The 21307-nt window shown below is 36.1% G+C and overlaps 2 protein-coding genes across 4 annotated transcripts; one reads left to right on the top strand and one right to left on the bottom strand.

Annotated features, from left to right (window-relative positions):
- Positions 1-10708: 10708 nt before the first annotated feature.
- LOC113081245 (L-aminoadipate-semialdehyde dehydrogenase-phosphopantetheinyl transferase-like) lies at positions 10709-15905 on the bottom strand. Of its 3 annotated transcripts, none has more exons than XM_026253319.1 (7): positions 15885-15905; positions 15540-15713; positions 14680-14908; positions 13400-13521; positions 12188-12346; positions 11352-11420; positions 10709-11279 (listed from the first exon to the last, which is right to left on the bottom strand). In XM_026253319.1, exons 2-7 carry the CDS (start codon positions 15681-15683, stop codon positions 11115-11117), a joined length of 888 nt encoding a protein of 295 aa, XP_026109104.1. In that variant the 5' UTR covers positions 15684-15713; positions 15885-15905; the 3' UTR covers positions 10709-11114. The 3 variants fall into 3 exon arrangements, with proteins under 3 accessions (XP_026109104.1, XP_026109102.1, XP_026109103.1); XM_026253317.1 differs by having other exon boundaries at positions 15809-15893; XM_026253318.1 differs by lacking the exon at positions 15885-15905 and adding an exon at positions 15809-15877 and having other exon boundaries at positions 15540-15710.
- Positions 15906-18868: 2963 nt separating this feature from the next.
- On the top strand, positions 18869-20753 carry LOC113081251 (myb/SANT-like DNA-binding domain-containing protein 4). Its single transcript, XM_026253325.1, has 2 exons — positions 18869-19499; positions 20003-20753. The coding sequence occupies exons 1-2, from the start codon at positions 19020-19022 to the stop codon at positions 20732-20734; spliced, it is 1212 nt and encodes a 403-aa protein (XP_026109110.1). The 5' UTR covers positions 18869-19019; the 3' UTR covers positions 20735-20753.
- The last annotated feature ends 554 nt before the right edge of the window (positions 20754-21307 follow it).

The following is a 21307-nucleotide window of genomic DNA, read 5'->3' as shown; positions in this document are numbered from 1 at the left end:
TCCAAGATCAGGATGAGTTTGTTTCTTCATCAGATTTGGAGAAATGTAGCATTGCATCAGTGTCTCATCAATGAACCAGAGTGGTGTGGGTACTTGTGGATTAATGTGATGTTTTTATCACCTGTTTGGACTCTCATTCTGACGGCACCCATTCACTGCAGAGCATCCATTGATGAGACACTGATGCAGTGCTAAATTTCTACAAATCTGATGAAGAAACAAACTCATCCTAAACTTGGATGGCCTGTGGGTGAGTACATTTTAAGTAAAATTTAATTTTGGGGTTAACTATTACTTTAACATTATATTTGCAATACATGCTTTAAGTAATGCAAAATATGTTTGAAAAAGTATGTCTGTCGGGCTTAATGCAAGTTACATGCCATGAAAGGTAAACACATAGTTTTATTCAGTAAATTGAATCTAGATTATAGATATGCACTTTGGGAACAGTATATATTAAATATCTGTATTTAAATGTGATTGTCATGCAAATTTTCATGCAGAACTTTATAATAGTTCTCAATAATCCATTCTCAATCACCATTTAACAATTCATGAGTGATATTGAAGGAAAAACTTGTAAATCAGGACTCACTTTTTATGCAGCAGAAATCACATGCTGCAGATGGCAGATGTGTGAAACAGGTTGTGTGTGTGTGTGTGTGTGTGTGTGTGTGTGTGTGTGTGTGTGTGTGTGTGTGTGTGTGTGAATACTGTTTGAGGTCATTCATTTCAGTCACATTTGATGAATTCAAGATGACATCCAAACGTGTCAGTCATTTTTATCAGGATGCCAATAAAATTGATTCATTGAAGTTTTATGGTGTCAGACTGCTCTCTATAAATGGCTGTTTTCCTAAGAAATAAAGACCTGCATGACTATTTATTCAATGCAACGAAACAATAAGAACTGCCTTTTTCATTAAATGAGAGAATACAGATTTCATGCTCCGTAAAGAATATACAGTACATTACAGTAAAATACAAATGTATTTTTTTGAAGGAAATTAATAGTACTTTTGTTCGGCACGGATGCATTACTTAAAAGTGACAGTAAAGACATTTATAAAGCTATAAAAGATTTCGGTTTCAAATAAATGCTGTTCTTTTGATCTTTCTATTCATCAAAGAATCCTGAAAAATTAAATATATCACGGTTTCCACAAAAATATTCAGTTTTCTGAAGATCATGTGACACTGAAGACTGGAGTAATGATGCTGAAAATACAGCTGCACATCACAGAAATAAATTACATTTTACAAAATATTCACATAGAAAACAGTTATTTAAAATTTTAATAATATTTCACATTTTTTACTGTATTTTTGATTAAACAAATGCAGCCTTAGTGAGCAAAAGTGATATGTGACTCGAACAATCCCATTATCATGACTATGAATTACATGTAATTATTAAACCAATTGGTCAAGTATTTGATTAATTAACAAATCAACCGTGTATTTTCATATTAAACATCAACAGCCACTGAATGTAGGGGTTTTGAGTATGAAAAATCATGTTAAGTAGTATAAAATATTAAATAAAATACTGCTTAATAATTTTTATATTTATTTACACCAATACAGACCAAATTGGAACAAAATTATGCATCTTATGCAAGTTAAATACAGTTATGAAAACCTGTGGTGCAGCATTAGCATAAACAAACACACCTAGAATTCAAAGTGAATTTATGTTGAGTATTTTAGTTTATATTCAGTGATCAGGCGTGTTTGGACGGTCACATTAGCCAGAAGAGCTGGATGTGAGTTACAAAACGACAGAGACAATTATGTCAGTGTGTGTGGTTAATTTGCATGTGCAAGATATTCATGAACAAGATGATGATCTGAAAGTGAGATTATGTAGGTCAGAAGTGGGCGTGTCCTAGTACTATAAAATACTGTTCGATGCTGGCCAGGAAACACCCAATCGCAGTAAAGATTGAGTGGCCACGCCCACCTTGACAGTTAGTGCTGACTCAAACTGAACAGGAGATTGAAAGTATGTGTTTGTTTGTGCAAATGCAACACAGTTTAGAAGATGGCTTGCATAAGACTGTGGAAACACAGTAGGAGTGTTTGGGGAAACCTGTTTGAAGACAGTCATTTCCGCTGTTCTGTTTGGTGTCATTATGATGCTGTAGTTTGTATTAAGGTCACTGTTTCCTTCGAGAGGAAGGTTATGGTTTTGATGGATGCTTGCTGAGACTTTCTTGCAGACTTGAGTTTGTCATGTACGTTTTTTAGTGTCTACTAAATCAGTCTTGGACTTTGAAGACTCTTGTGTATGTTTGTAGGACAAAATAGCCTGATATTTTCCCTTTGTTCATATAATAAACAAATTATACAGACAATTATCAGTTTAATAATATGTATAATTATTAGATAATTCGTATTATTAAATACTTAAAATACTAAAATATAATCCTATACAAATTTAAAATATAAAAATTACATCTTCTATATTATTTAGAATTAAGTTGAAATTATTTCAATTCCTTAATATTTAAATAATGCTTTTAAAAAACTATTGAAATTTGATTTTAAAAAATAAAATAAAATATACAACACATACAATAATTTATATAATATTGAAGGTTGCAAATAAATTACAAATGTTATTTTTAAAATTTATTTCACATATGAATATTTTTATAATAGTTTATCTGCAATATTTTAATATATAAATAAAATAATAATTGTATTTATCATTTTTTAGATTTTTTGCTAATACTAAATACTAAAATATATTTTTTTAAATCAAATATTCTAGTTTTAAATAAATAAATTATAATTCCATAAATTTTACTTTTTATTGTCTAGCTACTTTTTTTTTATTATTATTATTTTATAGTTGAAATATTACATTTGCCAGAATCAAAAAGTTTTATTTTAGGTGTAAAACTATACATTTAGTTAACTTTATTTAAAAACCATATAATACATAAAACCTCATAAATGTAAAGAGATGGTTTCACTGTAGTTCACGTTTTATTTTCAGAGACGCACTTGTGTTTAGAATGTTCTAGAATAGTCTGGCATGTTCTGTCATATAATAAATTGATTACAGCTGTATTCCTCTTCCTGAAACATCCCATAATAGCATTACTACGGTAATCAGCTCATTACTCATTCATTCTGACATCATCACATTCAGCCAATCGAATTAAAGCGCATAATTAGAGCGTGGCAGATGAAGAGCTGCTGATTGAAGGATAAGCGCCTTGTGTCTGTTTGTGTAATTCTCACAGCTGTCTCAGTCACTAACCGCTGAAATCTGCTGAAAGGTTTACAGTTTCTGAAGAGATTGTGAGAGATGTTTACCAGTGCAAGAGTCAGATGCACAATGCTAAAATGTTGCCAGTGGTTACAAGAGTGTTGTTAGGCAGATGGTTAGGGCGGTCTGGCCCATCACTAGGTGGTGCAAATTATGCACCAAATGTTGATACTTAGGATTTTAAATTGGTTCAAACCACTAACCATATATATATAAATTGCATTGAGCAAAAACAGTGCACAGTGCATGTGAGTTAAGAGTCCATTTGTTTTTAATTTGCATGCATTTTTTTTACACAATGCAATTTATAAAAAGAAAATTATAGACTTTTCCAGTATGCATTGGATTCAATGTACTAACTACTTTGGTTTGTTTTTATGTGACTGGACAGTGAAACATGGTTAAATGTACATTTTGATAAAATACAAATAATACGAAAGTTATATTTTGTAATTTATAAAATAAATGATTTGAATGATGAACTGTATATATATGTAAATCCCTGCCTGTGTTTTTAAGGTTTATGTCAGTATATTATAAAGGCAAAAATCTGATTTGAGTAATTTGGTATATTGATTAGTTAATGAAATATAATGTTGCCATCCTGTTTTTTACGATAAAGATCTGGCAACCACAGCTGCTGATTTTCTTTTTCTTTACCATTTTTTTTCTCTCAGCATTTTATTTATTATTTTTATTTACAGTGTACTAACACGTCATTATACAAATATTATTTGAAACACTTTAGAAATACAAAATCCCATAGTCACATTTTCCCATGATGGTTCTCTCTAGAAACTCTCACGGGAAAGTTTGATCTGAAGGTATCATTTTTCCTCCAGCTGGAGAAATACAAGGTCAGAGTGCCAGAACACACTAACAAAACCTTCACATGCTCTTTTCTCCCAGTTCTGACTGAACTATTTTCATCCCTGAGAAAGATCAGAGAGGCTCACACACGTGTCGAGCGCGCTTTTTCTCCCTCAGGATCGTGGCAGAGAAAATAAAACGAATTACTGGATTAACAGTTTCCTGTCAGAAATGTGACATTTCCCCCCGGATGTGCACATAACAACACCGGCTCTTAGAGCTAATGCATTTCCAACAACTCTCTCTCTTTCTCAATCTCTTTTTCTATTATCGATACGCATCTTTAGCCTAAGACGAAATAAAATGGTGTTAAAATGTGAGGGAGGCGCTGGAGTGTCCACATCTTCTGAGAGACTGAAAATTGTGTGTGTGTGTGTGTGTGTGTTTGTGATGGAAAGGTCATGGTGTGATAGTGACCTGTAAACAAAGCGCTTCACGGACTTGCTGTACTGAACACCAAAACCACTGACCTTTCTCTGTCTCAAAGGAATAGTTCAACCCATTAATGAACATTTGCTGAAAATTAACTCAGGAGATCAGGATGACTTTGTTTCTTCATCAGGTTCGGAGAAATGTAGCATTGCATCAGTGTCTCATCAATGGATGCTCTGCAGTGAATGGGTGCCGTCAGAACGAGAGCTGATAAAAACATCACAATAATCCACAGCACTCCAGTCCATCAGTTAACATCTGGAGAAGTGAAACCTGCATGCTTAAATTGTCGCTTCCAGATAAAATAAAAGCCCTCTATCCATAATATTGCTTAAAGTCATCTGATCTGAATCAGGAGAGAAATATGCACAGATCAAACGTCATAAACAAAACAGTCCTAAACAAATATATGTGTGGATTTTGATGAGAAAACAGAGGCCTGTTTCAGAAAGGAGGTCACTTTATGTGAAAACTCTGATTATGTTACACCTGAAATGAGGGAAACTCTAGGTTTTCTGTTTCAGAATGGATGGCATGCCAAACCCGAGAAAGCAGGATAAGACATGCCCCTTTCTGAAAGAGAGGTAACTTATACTCCGAGTATTACTCTGTGAACCTAACCTGCTGCACCTTGAAATATACATTGAATTATATTTATTAACAATGCAAAATGTTTGTAAAGTAGCCTACACCCATGAGCCTTTTATGCATGATTGCTTTTGGTGTTGTTGCACGCGCTTAACTCAGAGCCAGCATACTCAGAGTTAATGATATAGAGTAAATGAACTAACTCAAATAAGTTGTTCTTGAACCTAAAACTCAAAAAAGTTTGCCAGTGTAAGTCTATTCATAGATCTGATTTGGCTGAAGCTTCTTACTGAAACGGGCAACAGGAGATAGACTTTTTCACTGGAGGAAGCGTTATTATGGATTTTGGACTTGTATTTTGACCAGAAGCAAAAGTTTAAAGTTAAAAACGTCTTAATGTTGGATTTGTTTCAGCTTTTGTCTTCTCCAGGTGTTAACTGATGGACTGGATTACTTGTGGATTATTGTGATGTTTTTATCAGCTGTTTGGACTCTCGTTCTGACGGCACCAGGGGCGGATCTAGAAAAATATTGATGGGGTGGCGAGAAGGGAGCAGGAATTTTTGAGGGGTGGCAACATATGGCAGACGTATATATACTGAATTTAGTCACAGTTATCACAGTTTGATGATAAATATATGTGCACACTACAAAAGGACATAAGCTATCATTTACAAACTTAATCTCATGCAATCAATGTCTTGCATTTGAAACAGTTCATATAAGGAATAAGTGACCATACCCCATAAGCACCACACACTCACTAATGCATACAGTATGCATCGACATGTCATTAAGAGCATTATAAAAGGTTCAGTGTTATCAATATGTCAATTTATTATAAGAAACACAAGATTTTAACAGCCATTTCCAGCTGGGGAGACTCAACTGATTTTCTACAGTTTAGTGTTAATCATCATCTAACTCAACCAGTCAAGAGCTAGATTTAGACTTAGATGTTATATGAATTTGGTCTCTGAAGCATAGGTTTTATTAGCTGAAAATAATAATAAATAAATAAACATTATAGGCACAAATACAAATGTACTTTTAGAAATTGTTTTTGAAAAATATGGTGTTATTGTTTTGGCAAGCTTAAATTTAAACTTCTATGAAAACTTGTGTGATATTCCTTTAAAATAATGTTTTAGTATATCTATATATTTTACTTTATGCCTTTTTTTTTTTTTTACTTTTAGTTTTCTTTTCTCTTCGCTGGATTTGATTCATCCTTTAATTATGAACATTCAGCCGCAAACATGAGGTGCGAGCGGTCGCGAGCGTGGATGGGAGAATGGAGGAAGTATTTTTTTTTTTTTTTTTTGGAGCAACTGGGAATGAATGGTGCCCCCTCTGGGAGTTGGTGCCCTAGGCGGGAGTTAGGAGCGGGATCGCGAATCATTTGAGTCAGTTTGGGAGTTCAAAGCGGGTTCGCGAATCATTTGAGTCAGTTTGGGGATCGCAAATAATTTGAATCAGTTCGGGAGTTCGGAGCAGCTTCGTGGATCATTTGAATCAATTCGAGAGTTCGGAGCGGGTTTCGCGAATCATTTGAGTCAGTTCAGGAGTTCGGAGCGGGTTCGCGAATCATTTGAGTCAGTTTGGGGATCGCAAATCATTTGAGTCAGTTCGGGAGTTCAAAGCGAGTTCGCGAATCATTTGAGTCAGTTTGGGGATCGCAAATAATTTGAATCAGTTCGGGAGTTCGGAGCAGCTTCGTGGATCATTTGAATCAATTCGAGAGTTGGAGCGGGTTCGCGAATCATTTGAGTCAGTTCAGGAGTTCGGAGCGGGTTCGCGAATCATTTGAGTCAGTTTGGGGATCGCAAATCATTTGAGTCAGTTCGGGAGTTCAAAACGGGTTCGCGAATCATTTGAGTCAGTTCGGGAGTTCGGAGCGGGTTCGCGAATCATTTGAGTCAGTTCGGGAGTTCAAAGCGAGTTCGCGAATCATTTGAGTCAGTTCGGGAGTTCGGAGCGGGTTCGCGAATCATTTGAGTCAGTTCGGGAGTTCATAGCGGGTTCGCGAATTATTTGAGTCAGTTCGGGAGTTCGCGCTCGTAAATTTTCAAATTGGCCATAACTGTTAATTCGTTGCTGCCAACCAGGGTGGCATTCTGTGACATACAGATGCTCACTGGAAGAAATTAAGCTTAAATCTGTGCAAATTGCCTAAGATTTGGGGTCAGTAATAAATGTAAAAAATGTTTTTCAAAGAATTCTCTACTGCTCACCATGGATGCATTGATTTGATAAAATATACAGTAATCTTGTGAAATATTTTAACAATTTAAAATAACTGTGTTCTACGTGAATGTTTTAACGTGCAATAGATTTCATTGATGCACAGCTGTATTTTCAGCATCATTCCTCCAGTCTTCAGTGTCACATGATCTTCAGAAATCAGAATAATATACTGATTTACTGCTCAAGAAACATTTCTGATTATTATGCTGAAAACAGTGCTGCTGAGATACATTTTATTTTTCAGGATTCATTGATGAATAGAACGTAAAAAAACAGCATTCATTTGAAATATAAATCTTTTGTAACATTATAAATGTTTTACTGTCACTTTTGAACAATTTAATGTTTCCTTGATGAATAAAAGTAATAAAAAAAAATCTTTCTGTCCCCAAACTTTGAACATAATAATCTTTAGCATTTCTCTGCATGCAAATGTTTTTTTCTTCTTCTTTTTTACATTCTTTATGCTGATTTAAAATACAACTTGAATGCATTTATTTATTTTATTTTATTCCTTCACTGTCAATGTTGGCCTGAAAAGTACATAGTTTCTTCTTTCGCTCCTCCACGGTGACGCTGCACACAGTTGCTCAGGGAAGTGACACAATGGTTTGAATGTGACGTTTTAAAAAGGCCTAACTGTTACCATGGCAACAGGGATCCCGTTCACAAACAGTCACCAGCACCAAGAGAGAGTGTGTGTTTATGCGCCCACACACACATAATGAGTCAGAGTCTTTTCATGCAGTGATGTCATCACCAGTCTTTTGTTTCTGTGATGTCACTGAAATCTGTCCGCTCTTCTATAAGTCACATTAGAGCAGAGATTTGCACGTGCGCTCTCCCACTGAACCCTGGGAAGTCTTTTATAACCCCCACAGTGTGACCGTCGAGGGGCATTTAAATTGCACTGTTTTTCAATTTCCGAAACTGAGAACAGAATAAAACCTTGCGATGCAAAAAAATATATTTTTAGGTCATAAACCTGATTCCTCTTATGTGATGTCACATGACTGCCTCGAGCGAGTCTGAGATCCGTCTCTGATGGGACATTTCAGAAGCATCATAATCCAGATGCTGAATCTCTGCTAGCGGCGTGCCATCTCTCTCTCTCTCTCTCTCTCTCTCTCTCTCTCCGCTCAGACAGTGATGGGGATTAGATTAACACGGATGACTGCGTGTACCACACGTGTTCTTGTTGCCATGGCAAACCTAGCTGTGCTGGATCATAATGGAGGATGTGTGAGAAAATCATCTCGCTCAAACATGCACACACTCTGGATTGCTCAAACTCTATCTGTGGTTCGCTCATTCTATATCTCTCTATCTATCTATCTATCTATCTATCTATCGTTCTTTTGTTCTATCTGTCTGTCTGTCTTATGAGATTGGATTCCCTCTCGTCTTCTGAACCATCTGTGCTGTAAACGTTCTGCAGTTTCACATCTTCGGGTGTTTCTGCAAGGCATCTGTGGACACTGTGAGCCTGACCTCCATTTTGGCTCCCGCACGAATCACAGTGATAGTGATTAACACAGCAAATCAGGACACTGACGGATGGACGGAAGGCGTCTGGGAGAAGAGTTTGGACAGTGAAGCTTGTGTGTGTGTGTGTGTGTGTGTGTGTGTGTGTGAGCACCTGAAGCCAAACAGAAACCTGGCATTCGTTCAGGACATGTTCACTGTTGTGTGAGCCTGTAAATCACGCAGACTGTTGTTGCTCTTTGTCTAGTGACCTTCTGAAGAGAACAAACCTCCTTTTAGAGTTTCGTTCTCATGGGACAGCGATGCTGCTGTTTTAACCTTTGACCTTGGAAATACTTTCCATCAAACAGACAGAAAACAGACACTCACACACTAGTGCATCTCTCTCACTCAATCCTGAATTAATCGGGACTCAAGGATAAATCTTTAGCTGAAAATACTCTCAGAGGAGGAGAGCTCTTCTCTTTAATGCAGCTCTCGCTCGCTATCCTGTTTTTATGAGCGTGTTATTTAGGAAGCATTAGGCTGATACTCGAGATTTCAGGAAAATATATATATATATTAATTGATGTAATCATTTATTCAGAATTAAACATCACCTATATGCTGCTTGTTAGGCCAAAAAAAAAAAATTGAAAATATAATTATTAATAATAAAGTCCTATAAATTACTATTAAATGTATTGTAATGTATTTAACATTAAACATTGCCAGTATAAAAAGTAGTAAAGCCATGTAAAAAAAAAAAAGGTATTTCTATTTTAAAAAAATATTTCAAAATATAAAATCTATTTTATTAAATTAGAATTATTAAAAATAAAAAGTAAAATTATCATTAATGTCGTACTTTATTGAACTTTAAACATGGCCAATATGCTTTATGTCAAGCAAAGAAAAAAAAAGGTATTTCTAAATTTAAAAAATCTTTCAAAATATAATAAATAAAATGCTGAATCAACTGAACTATAACTGAACATTAAACACCGCCAGTATGATTCGTTTATCATTTCAAATCATATTAAGCTTTTTTTTTATTGCATTATGAGAACTCATTTATATAAAAATTTCAATTTGAAAAATACATCACTCGACATTCTGCTTAGTCTCTGTTTTCTTACTTTAGAGAAGATGTGATTACATTTGGGTACAGGGTTTAATCCAAACCGGATCCCATCTGTGTTTTTAACCGTTCTGCTCAGCTGTAATTGACTTTGCTCTGGTATCCTCTACTGTCCGAGTCTGGACAGAGTCGTGTGGCACGAGCCAAAACAGCAGGAGCGGAAATGCATACCTGCGTCCCAACAGCAGCGGTTTGTTAAACGCAGGACCTTTCAAACACACAGTCCTAATGGCCTGCTGATAAAAATAGACGGTGGCAGATGAAGGGAACGAGAGAGAGACTGACTCGAGGAGTGTAGGTTGGGAAAATACACTCATCTCTTACATAAACGGCTCATTCCTATGCTGTACATTTTCATCAGACTTGTCATACTGTATAATACATAAAGTAACACTCACAGTTTATATCCCATTAACTAACTAAAGGCAGTTCCTTAATGACATCATCTCCAGGAAGTGACATCATTTCGGAGGGAAAACAGCAGCGCAAACATCATCAATCGTTAGTTTGTGTCTCTGTTAAAGTTAACAATAAAAAGAAACCCTAAAAGTGACTGTTAATTAATGTATTCATTTATTGAACATTAAACATCGCCAATATGCTTCACACCAAGCAAAAAAACAAAATAATAATAATAATAATACAAAAAAAAAACGTTTTAAATGCATATATATCATTTTGTGGTGGAAACAGCTATGGTAATTTAATAATCATTCACATTTTATGAAAAAGTTAAATTTTTTATTTACAATTTTACGTATATGTATAATAAAGCCAGGTCCTTGATGACATCATCCTCCAGGAAGTGACATCATTTTGGAGGGAAAACAGCAGCACAAACATCATCAATTGTTAATTTTTGTCTACCGAAACGAATCCGTTGATAACAAAAGATGTCTAAAAGATTGTTGAAATATGAAAACAAACTTCAAGTTGACTTTTATGAACAATGCTCATTGTCATTGTGAAAATAAGTAATAAAGCTGAAGGGTCATCAAATAGTCACTTTTTTTTTTAAAGACGGAGTTAAAAAAAGATGGAAGAACAGGAAGGACCTCAAAAGAACAAATTATATATATATAAATGTATTCACTGCTGTTCACTTTGTCTTGAAGGTGCTTCCTTTTTGCTCTGAAATCTCTCCCAGTAGGCGGGGTCTTCCTCTAGAAGGGGCGTGGCTTTAGACACCAGATCACTGAAACTCAACAGTGTGAATGAAAGGGGCGGAGCTTCACAAACAGTCCCAGCCTCCCCCTATGAAACAAAGAAGTATGACATCATGAACTGTCTCGACTTCTAAAAAAGGTGTAAAATCGTTAAACTCACTTCAGACGTGTTGATATCTGGCTTTCCCAGCGCCACGGCGACGTGATGATCTTTGTCCAATAAGCTCTCCTGAAAAACAGGAATAAGTCAATTATAAGAACATTGTATAAAAAGATGTAAAGGGCTGTCATAATTCAGAGCTTTATGTGTGTGTATACTGTCTATATTTATTATCTACACAACACATACATGTAGAAAAATGCTTAGTTTATATATTAAATATTTCTATATAATATAAAACAAGACTTATATATATATATATATATATATATATATATATATATATATATAATTTTTTTTTTTTTTTTTGTCCGATACAGTCTTCCATATTTATACTGAAAATCTTAAAATTAATAGCATCAATTAATTTAATTATATAAGAACTGCATGGTAATAATAATAATGTTATACTTAAATATAAACTTTTTAAATATGTCTATAGATATAACTAATGAAAGCATGTTTCTGCAAAGGAATAAAAATGTAATTGCAAATGTCACAATTGTTTTAGACATAAATTTTCTTTATTGCAGTGCCAATTTTTTTTATCCTCAGAATTCAGTGTTTTTGTTTCCGCCTGTGAATTCTTTTAACTTCAGTTTTCTTTCTTTCTCGCAGCTGTGAGATGGAAAGTCCAGAGGAATGAAGAATGTGAGCGAAGCGCCTGTGATCTGTGTCACGTTCACACGCTCTGACAGACACAGAGAGACCGAGCAGCACTGCAGGGCTCCACACACACACACACACACACACACACACGTCTTCAGTCTCTCCTCCAGCTTTCACTCCCAAACCAGTCATGTGACTAGTAATCCTTCTACATCCTGAACACACACCTCAAATGTCCAGTCCTCCTCTTCATTATCCAGGTACATTCGTGTCAGCTGGTACACTTGGCCCTCTCGCATCTGATTGGGCGAGATGTGAAACTCCACCCTCTGCAGGTCGAAGCCCAGCCCTGTGCCAATCGCTTTGATGAAACTCTCCTTCAACGTCTCGATGGACAGAGAAACAGACCAATCAGAGGTAATCAGGCCTCTGGATAGGTTTAGAATGAAATGCTTAAATAATTTAGAGTATTTATACTGCATATTAAAAACTGTGCCCAATATAGTGTTCACTTGGCTGGATGAGCTAAATCAGAGACTGGTGCGAGTTGTGCACAAGGAAACCACATTCATTAATTTTTTTTATTTTATTTTTATTCTTAAAGTAAAAATTAATTCCTAAAAAAAACAAAAAAAAAAATGAATGTAGCAATTTCTTAAACGCTATTATTTATAATTTTCAATATTATAAAAAAATAATAGGGTTTTGAAATATGAATACACGTAATTAATTGCAAAAATTAATGTAATATTTTTGTGAACAAAAAAAGTTAAATCAATTCAAAAAAAAATTTTTCTTGCACATTAAACACTTCAGCACAAACAAATCAGCATAGAATCAGGATTTTATTATAAATATTCTAGTTATTATTGCAACACATTTATTTTTTTATTAAAGCAATAACAATCTCATTTGAGGTAACAATTATTACCTCAAAAATAATTTAATTACTGTAAGATATTACGCAGACATCCTCAATGCTAAAATGATTAATGAGGTAAAATATGCTATTTTTTTACTAAAAATGTAAAAATGCATAAAGTGTTCTTGTAGTGTCAGGTATATGTGTGTGTGTGTGTGTGTGTCTGAGTGTGCGTGTAAATGTGTGAGTGTGTGTGTGTGTGTGTGTGTCTGAGTGTGTGTAAATGTGTGAGTGTGTGTGTGCTTGTAATAGTGACTGACCACATTCTCACCTACAGCACATTATACTCATACCTGTACGTGTGTGTGTGTGTGTGTGTGTTTATGAGATTCCTCAAATGACCACCGACTGGCATAACTGAGTCATGCTGAAGTGATGAGATCACATCACCATGGAAACAGGGATCAGAATTGGAACAGTTTCATCCAGCACAATTTCTCTCCTGCTGCGATTGGTTTATAGATGTGTGTGTGATGATGATGATGCTGCAACAGGAAGCAGTGGTTGCTATAGTTACCCAGTGCCTATAAAACATGTCCAGCTGGTCCCAGTCTGATCCGGCCTTCCGTATGTTCGTCCACTCAAGATCCGTGAACTGACGATTCATGATGCGGAAAAACTCCTGAACGGAGCTACTGCCTGAAAATGGATACAAAAATACATGTATAATACCTAAAAGCTTTTTACCCTTGAACTTCACATTAAAGAAGGTTTCGGCACAAGAAATGTTGTGCTTCAATTTTTTTAAATCATTTTTCCACCATTTCTCTGAACATTAAAACATTAAACTTTTTTTTTTCTTTAAAAAAGAATTGGCCACCCTCTGTGTACTGGCACAGTCACTTAATATTGAACAGGTGTTGAGATTTAAATGTAAGCGTTATGTGTTAATGAACTCAGTTGTGATGTTTCTTTGGTAATATATTTATTTATAAATAATTATTTATTTTTAAATTATAAAAGTAAAAATAAAAAAGTACAAATAATAAAATAATTTATAAAAATACTACTAATGTAATAACTGTTTGAACATTAAACATTTAGATTTTTATTATTAATAATTATTTATATTTTTCATAATAATATAATATATGAGTTATTACAAATGCTAAAATTACTTTAAAAGTAATTGAAAAGTAATATATTTTGGTAATATATTTATTTATTTTTAAATTATAACAGTACAAATAAAAAAGTACAAATGAAAATGACTAACTTTTTTAACATTAAAAACTTTTTTTGTCTAAAAAAATATATAATTGACATTAAATTATATTAAATATTGATATTAATAAATATTTTCATTTTTCATAATAGTATAATATATGCGTTTTTATACTCTTTCTTTTATTTCATTAATATACATAATTTCGCTCATAACCATGATGTCAGAATTGAGGAGCTGTTTTGCAATAGTTCAGAAAATGTGGCTTACTGTGGAGGAAGTTTTGAGTTGTGGATGTTACAGTATATCATCAAACATCTGCTATATATCATCATACATCGAACTCTGCATTATTTTCAAAAGAGCAGGAAAAAACTTTAATAAAATAATTATGTTCTGCACTGAAACATGATTCCTATGAGCTGATGCAGATATATATCTTACAGTAGAGTCAGAAATGATGTAATACAAAAAAAAAAAAAGTATGTAGCTTTTGTCAGCTACATACTGTCCAATGCTCTTCCTGAAGCAGAGGAATAGAGCGACACCTGCTGGCCACTGATGGAGCTGCAGTGACTCGTGTATTACATTGGTTCAAGATGCTCAGGTGACTCAGGGGCAGTGAAAGTTACCTGGTCTGCTGGTCTTCATCACATCTACGCCCACCTGGCGTCCCGCTTCTGCTGCCAACACAGCATAATCTCCCTGATGGGACACGTTAAAGTTCCAATGGGGGACGCCGGGAGTGGATGAGGTCCGTGGAAGGAAAGGTTTACCCCGTGCGGTTCTTTCCAGACGAAACCCGTCCCATGCAAAACCCATCTTCTCACACACCAGCTTTCTGATCAGCAGACGACCCGCCTGGTGCACACACACAACAGCAAAAACCAACAGACAGCATCACACTACGATTAAACAAATAAACAAACGTTTTTAATTTCAAACTTTAGCACTTGAATTAATTCATTAATGCTTGAATAATTAATGCATTTATTAATTAATTAAATACAAAAAAATAAGTAAATAATGAGTGACTTAAATTGAGAATAATTCCATTAATAAACGAATGGATGAATGAATAATATACAAATAAACAAATAATAATAATTTATTAATTTATGAAGTGAATTAATGCATAAATTATTTAATCGATGCATAAATGAATGAAAATGAATCAATTATTAACAATATTGATAAAACAGATAAGTAGATGAATAAATGCATTAATAAACAAAATATATGAAATAGTTTTAATTGAATGGATCATTAAATAAAGAATGAATGAATGCATATAATTGCATATCAATATTGATGCTCTTTAGTGAGCCTGAACTTGTATCCAGGAGTTTGAAGCAAAGTTGTGCAATGTAAATAAAGTGAAATATTAACACACAGACAAAAAAAAAACGTCATATTGAATGTCAGACGTGGAAAATGTTTTAAAATGATATGAACTGTGAAGTGTATGCATGCATCCTTCTGTCATGCTCACCATGGCAGATTTGGCGTCTTTGGCGAACACGAACTGCCCGATTCGTTCTTTCTCCTCCGGCTGCACGCAGCGGGCCGCCAGGGTCCACTCGGAACGGGTCGGTGCCCACGAACCGCAGCGGAACGCCCACCGGACCCCGTCCATAACAGTCAGTGACAACCACCTATAGCACTACTAAAATAGATACGCATAATTAACTGCTATTAATATATTAGAAATATAATATCATATAATAGTAATTAATAATATGTAGTCAATATTATCACTACATGTGTCTTATGCAATTTGTAGCATTTGTTTTGCTTTCTCTAGCACGCCTGCACATGTGTTCCAAACCATACGCACCGGAATCAGGAAGGTTTATGCTGTGGGCGGAGTTGACCAGTCAGCGAGTGATCTGATTGGCTAATGGAGAGGACGGCGACGTTCTTTGACCAATCGCGCTGGAGAGTCGCGTTGTCGGAAGTGTTTGGTTGTGGAGGCGGAGCGCTACGCGTCAGGATGTTGTTGTTGATGCTTTTCTCCACCGGTGAGTGTTTGAATAAATAAATAAAATACCTAAGGCGTTTGTTTTATGTTTTATAATGAGCATTATGTGTGCAAACCACCATTGTGTTGGTGCCTATAGAAGCGCTTTTTTCTTGGTGACATGGTAATAAGTGAACTGCAGAAACACAACAGCAGAACTGATGTGTTTATGTTTTAGTTGAATGATAATATCGCTCAATGCGATGGAATATTGATAATCATACTGTATTTGGATGTACTTGACAAAATATTTCCTGCAACTACAGTTTCTAGAAGAAAAAAAAAAAACATATATACTACAGTTATTCCCTTGAATAAAAATGAACTGTGGTTGTATTATTTGTAATAAAGTACTGCATAATGATTATGCAATCATCTCATGATATGAAGCTTTCAGACTCTTTTTCTTTTTAAGTTCTTTTTATATTTTTTTATGACAGTGGGGGCTGATACCACAGTTTTACCATATTAACTGTGTATTTTTATAGCTATAGTATTTTGAAAAATACATAATATACACTACCATTCAAAAGTTTGCACTCAATAGATAATATTTTGTACAGTATATTATATATTTCTTTATTTTTTTGATAGAAAACAATACTTTTATTCATTAAGGAGGACACATTAAATCGTACTTATATGACCGCCATCAGTTCGTAGCAGTGAATGAAGATGTATCATATCGATCACAAGTGCAGTATGGAGTACCTCAAGGCTCAGTTCTAGGGCCGCTACTCTTCACGCTTCATATGTTACCCTTGGGAGATATCATCAGGAAACATGGTGTTAGCTTTCACTGTTATGCTGATGATACGCAGCTCTATATTTCTTCGCGGCCCGGTGAAACACACCAATTTGAAAAACTAATGGAATGCATAGTCGATATAAAAAATTGGATGACGAGTAATTTCTTACTGCTAAATTCAGAAAAAACAGAGGTGTTAATCATAGGGCCTAAAAACTCTACTTGTAATAACCTAGAACACTGTCTAAGACTTGATGGTTGCTCTGTCAATTCTTCGTCATCAGTTAGGAACCTAGGTGTGCTACTTGATCGCAATCTTTCCTTAGAAAGCCACGTTTCTAGCATTTGTAAAACTGCATTTTTCCATCTCAAAAATATATCTAAATTACGGCCTATGCTCTCAATGTCAAATGCAGAAATGTTAATCCATGCATTTATGATCTCAAGGTTAGACTATTGTAATGCTTTATTGGGTGGTTGTTCTGCACGCTTGGTAAACAAACTACAGCTAGTCCAAAATGCAGCAGCAAGAGTTCTTACTAGAACCAGGAAGTATGACCATATTAGCCCGGTCCTGTCCACACTGCACTGGCTCCCTATCAAACATCGTATAGATTTTAAAATATTGCTTATTACTTATAAAGCCCTGAATGGTTTAGCACCTCAGTATTTGAATGAGCTCCTTTTACATTATACTCCTCTACGTCCGCTACGTTCTCAAAACTCAGGCAATTTGATAATACCTAGAATATCAAAATCAACTGCGGGCGGCAGATCCTTTTCCTATTTGGCGCCTAAACTCTGGAATAACCTACCTAACATTGTTCGGGAGGCAGACACACTCTTGCAGTTTAAATCTAGATTAAAAACCCATCTCTTTAACCTGGCATACACATAACATACTAATATGCTTTTAATATCCAAATCCGTTAAAGGATTTTTAGGCTGCATTAATTAGGTAAACTGGAACCGGAACACTTCACATAACACCGTACTTTCTACATCATTAGAAGAATGGCATCTACGCTAATATTTGTCTGTTTCTCTCTTGTTCCGAGGTCACCGTGGCCACCAGATCCAGTCTGTGTCCAGATCAGAGGGTCACTGCAGTCGCCCGGATCCAGTACGTATCCAGACCAGATGGTGGATCAGCACCTAGAAAGGACCTCTACTGCCCTGAAAGACAGCGGAGACCAGGACAACTAGAGCCCCAGATACAGATCCCCTGTAAAGACCTTGTCTCAGAGGAGCACCAGGACAAGACCACAGGAAACAGATGATTCTTCTGCACAATCTGACTTTGCTGCAGCCTGGAATTGAACTACTGGTTCCGTCTGGTCAGAGGAGAACTGGCCCCCCAACTGAGCCTGGTTTCTCCCAAGGTTTTTTTCTCCATTCTGTCACCGATGGAGTTTCGGTTCCTTGCCGCTGTCGCCTCTGGCTTGCTTAGTTGGGGTCACTTCATCTACAGCGATATCATTGACTTGATTGCAAATTAAAACAGACACTATTTCAACTGAACAGAGATGACATAACTGAATTCAATGATGAACTGCCTTTAACTATCATTTTGCATTATTGAGACACTGTTTTCCAAATGAATGTTGTTCAGTGCTTTGGCGCAATGTATTTTGTTTAAAGCACTATATAAATAAAGGTGATTGATTGATTGATTGAAATTGCTAAGAATTATTATTATTATTCATTTTCTTACCTTTTAGTTCTAGCATAGAGTTAGGTTAGGGAATAATGATGCTGAAAATTCAGCTTGTACCACAGGAATGAATTGCATTTTAAAATATATTTCAAGAGGAATAATATTTAACTTTATACTGTATAAATGCAGCTTTGGTACTCAGAAGAGACTTTAAGAAACATCTTTTGAATGCTGATGTATGTTGTATAAATGTATGCAATATATATTTTAATTTTCTGGTTTTATTCATTGATGATTTGTGCACAGAGAAAAATATACAAATATGTCCGATTTTTTTATGTATCATACATGTATCGTGTGTAACTAAAACAGTGTTTTTGTTTTGTTGTAGGACATCAGATGGTCTGATCCTGTGGTCGCTTTCTAAGCGACCTGCTGACAATTTGACCTTTGACCTTAGAACTGTGCTACAGCACTAAACTGAACGTGAAAATGTGTCTGGAATGAGAGAATTTGTTTAGCGTCCAGTCATTTCTCCGTAGCCAGAATGGACTTCCTGCAGATGAAGCACCTGAAGAGGAAGAGGAAGAGTAACTACAGCGTGAAGGAAACTCAGACTCTGATCCGCGAGATCCACAAGCGACGTGAGATCTTGTTCTCCCGCCAGCAGAACATGGCCATCAACGAGCTGAAGCGGCGAGCGTGGGAGGAGGTAGCTGACAGCGTGAACGCTCTGGGCGAGGGTGAGCTGCGGACGGCGGCCGAGGTCAAGCGGCGCTATCTGGACTGGCGCGCGTTGATGAAACGAAAGCAGCTTCAAGCTGAGTTGTCGTCGGGATTGAAGCAGGAGTTTGAGCCTTCGTCTCCTGATAACGACGTGTCTCTTGGTGGCTGCGACCAGTCGCTGGACCTCAGTGGGTTTTCCAAAGACTCATCGTGCGACTGGCAGGACCTGACGGACCTCGGGGAGCCCAGAACACACACGTCTGGACTCAAAACGGAGGACGATGAGGCCAGCAGCTATAGAGTATGTACTAGACACAGACACTACATTAATCAGATTGTCTCCTAATTTGGTTGAAGTAATCCTCAGACATGGTGGGCAAAAGATTTTAAGCATTCTGCAGGTTTGATTACTGAAATAAATTGCATAAAAAAATATATTCAAATAGAAAACAGTTTTTTTTAAACTGTAATACTATTTTACAACATGCATCAGCTTTAATGCACTTATAAAAAAATAAAAAAAGGAGTCAAATTTCATGTCAAAAATCTTACATTTTCTTCTGTCACTGGCCATACTGTACGTGTAACCCTTAAAATCAGGATTAGGCATAAAGTAATGTCTTGCATGTAAAAACTGGCTGAGAATTGAACAAAATGAGACAGGAATCATGTTTTTGTATAAGCAAAATTGCTACAAAATGCATCATATTTTATAGAGAAACAAGTCTACTCCACTATGGCATATGTGTGCTTGGTCTCATAATTGCTGCTGACTTTGTGTGTCTAATTGTAAATTCTCTCTAGTTGGAGGCGGAGGTTGGAGATGGTGGTGAGGAGGACGATGAAGACTGTTTTACCTCCATCCTCCCTGATATGGACCGCGAGGGCCGAGTTCCTGAGGTCTTCGCTCACATTGATGAATTCGGCGTGCTGAGCTCCACAAAGCCTGCGTTGGGCTCGGCGGCGACTCTGTTGGGAGTCGGGGGCTCGTACGGGATGGGCATAGCTGGATTGGAGAACACAGGTGTGCTGGTGGCGCTGGAGCGGCAGAGACTTGACCTGGAGAAACACCGCTTACAGGTGGAGTCCGAACGGCTGCAGGTGGAGAAAGAGCGCCTCCTTGTGGAGAAGGAGAGGTTGAGGCAGGGCGAGGTGGAGAGAGAGCGGCTGCAGCTGGAGAAGGAGCGTCTGCAGGTGGAGCGAGAACGATTGCGACTGCTGCTGGAACAAAACACGCCCCTCCAGCAGAGCCCCGCCCCCTCTATGTATGTAGCCACGCCCACCACGTCGTCCTCTGCCACCTCGTCATCCTCATTGGATGGCGAGAAGGACAGGAAGCTGGTTTGGCCGATGATGATGGATTTGGAGGCGGAGAAGCTGAAGTTAGAAAAAGAGCGCCTCCTGCTGGAGAAAGAGAAACTGCAGTTCTTCAAGTTTGAGTCAGGAAGACTGCAGATTGAGAAAGAGCGCCTTCAGGTGGAGAAAGAGAGGCTGCAGCTTCACAAAGATGGACAACAGATGGCGCTGCACTCCTGAAACACCGTAGATAGATACAGCTGGGTAGGAAAAAAATAGTTACCGTAGTTATCTATTCATTTCTATGGGGAAAAAAATGTTAATGTGTATCTCTTGCACATTAATTAAAGCCAAAAATACTTTTTTTTTTTTTTTTTGCCAGACATTTGAAAAAGAAAGAAGTCAAGCAATGAATGTGAGTTTATAGACAAGATGCTAAACGATGCACATGGACTCACTTTTGAACATATGCAGCAGTAGACTGTTTTTTAAATATAAAAATGAAATATGATAAATGTCAGAAAATACCTCATTGCACAGAAAAACAAGAAAACTTTTCTTTTATCGTCTTTTATCATCTTGTTGCTGAAGTGCTTTTCATCTAAAAAAAAGCTAAAACAATTAAAAATCTGTATTTTTAACATTAATTGACTAAATGTTTTTTTTTATAAGTTTTTAATGAAAAACTTACATGTAAATAAGGAATGTTGTCTTGCCAACTTATAAGTTTAAGTACTAAAAGAAAATATTTAATATTTAAAAAATAAATATAAAAAAACAAAGAAAAAACAACAAACAAATTAAAACTAAAAT

The sequence above is a fragment of the Carassius auratus genome, unplaced genomic scaffold, assembly GCF_003368295.1.
Source record: "Carassius auratus strain Wakin unplaced genomic scaffold, ASM336829v1 scaf_tig00033530, whole genome shotgun sequence".
NCBI classification, from domain to species: domain Eukaryota; kingdom Metazoa; phylum Chordata; class Actinopteri; order Cypriniformes; family Cyprinidae; genus Carassius; species Carassius auratus.
Note: the sequence above shows the minus strand (reverse complement) of the source record. Positions and strands in the feature narration are given on the sequence as shown.

What these genes read in the sequence shown, in the direction of transcription:
- LOC113081245 (XM_026253319.1), bottom strand. Translation starts at nt 15,683, where the DNA reads ATGGACGGGGTCCGGTGGGCGTTCCGCTGCGGTTCGTGGGCACCGACC. An exon ending in GATGAAGACCAGCAGACCAG is followed by an intron (nt 13,522 to 14,679) that starts GTAACTTTCACT and finishes ATCCATTTTCAG; the next exon opens with GCAGTAGCTCCGTTCAGGAG. An exon ending in ACATGTTTTATAGGCACTGG is followed by an intron (nt 12,347 to 13,399) that starts GTAACTATAGCA and finishes CTGTCCATCGAG; the next exon opens with ACGTTGAAGGAGAGTTTCAT.
- LOC113081251 (XM_026253325.1), top strand. Translation starts at nt 19,020, where the DNA reads ATGGACTTCCTGCAGATGAAGCACCTGAAGAGGAAGAGGAAGAGTAAC. An exon ending in ATGAGGCCAGCAGCTATAGA is followed by an intron (nt 19,500 to 20,002) that starts GTATGTACTAGA and finishes AATTCTCTCTAG; the next exon opens with TTGGAGGCGGAGGTTGGAGA.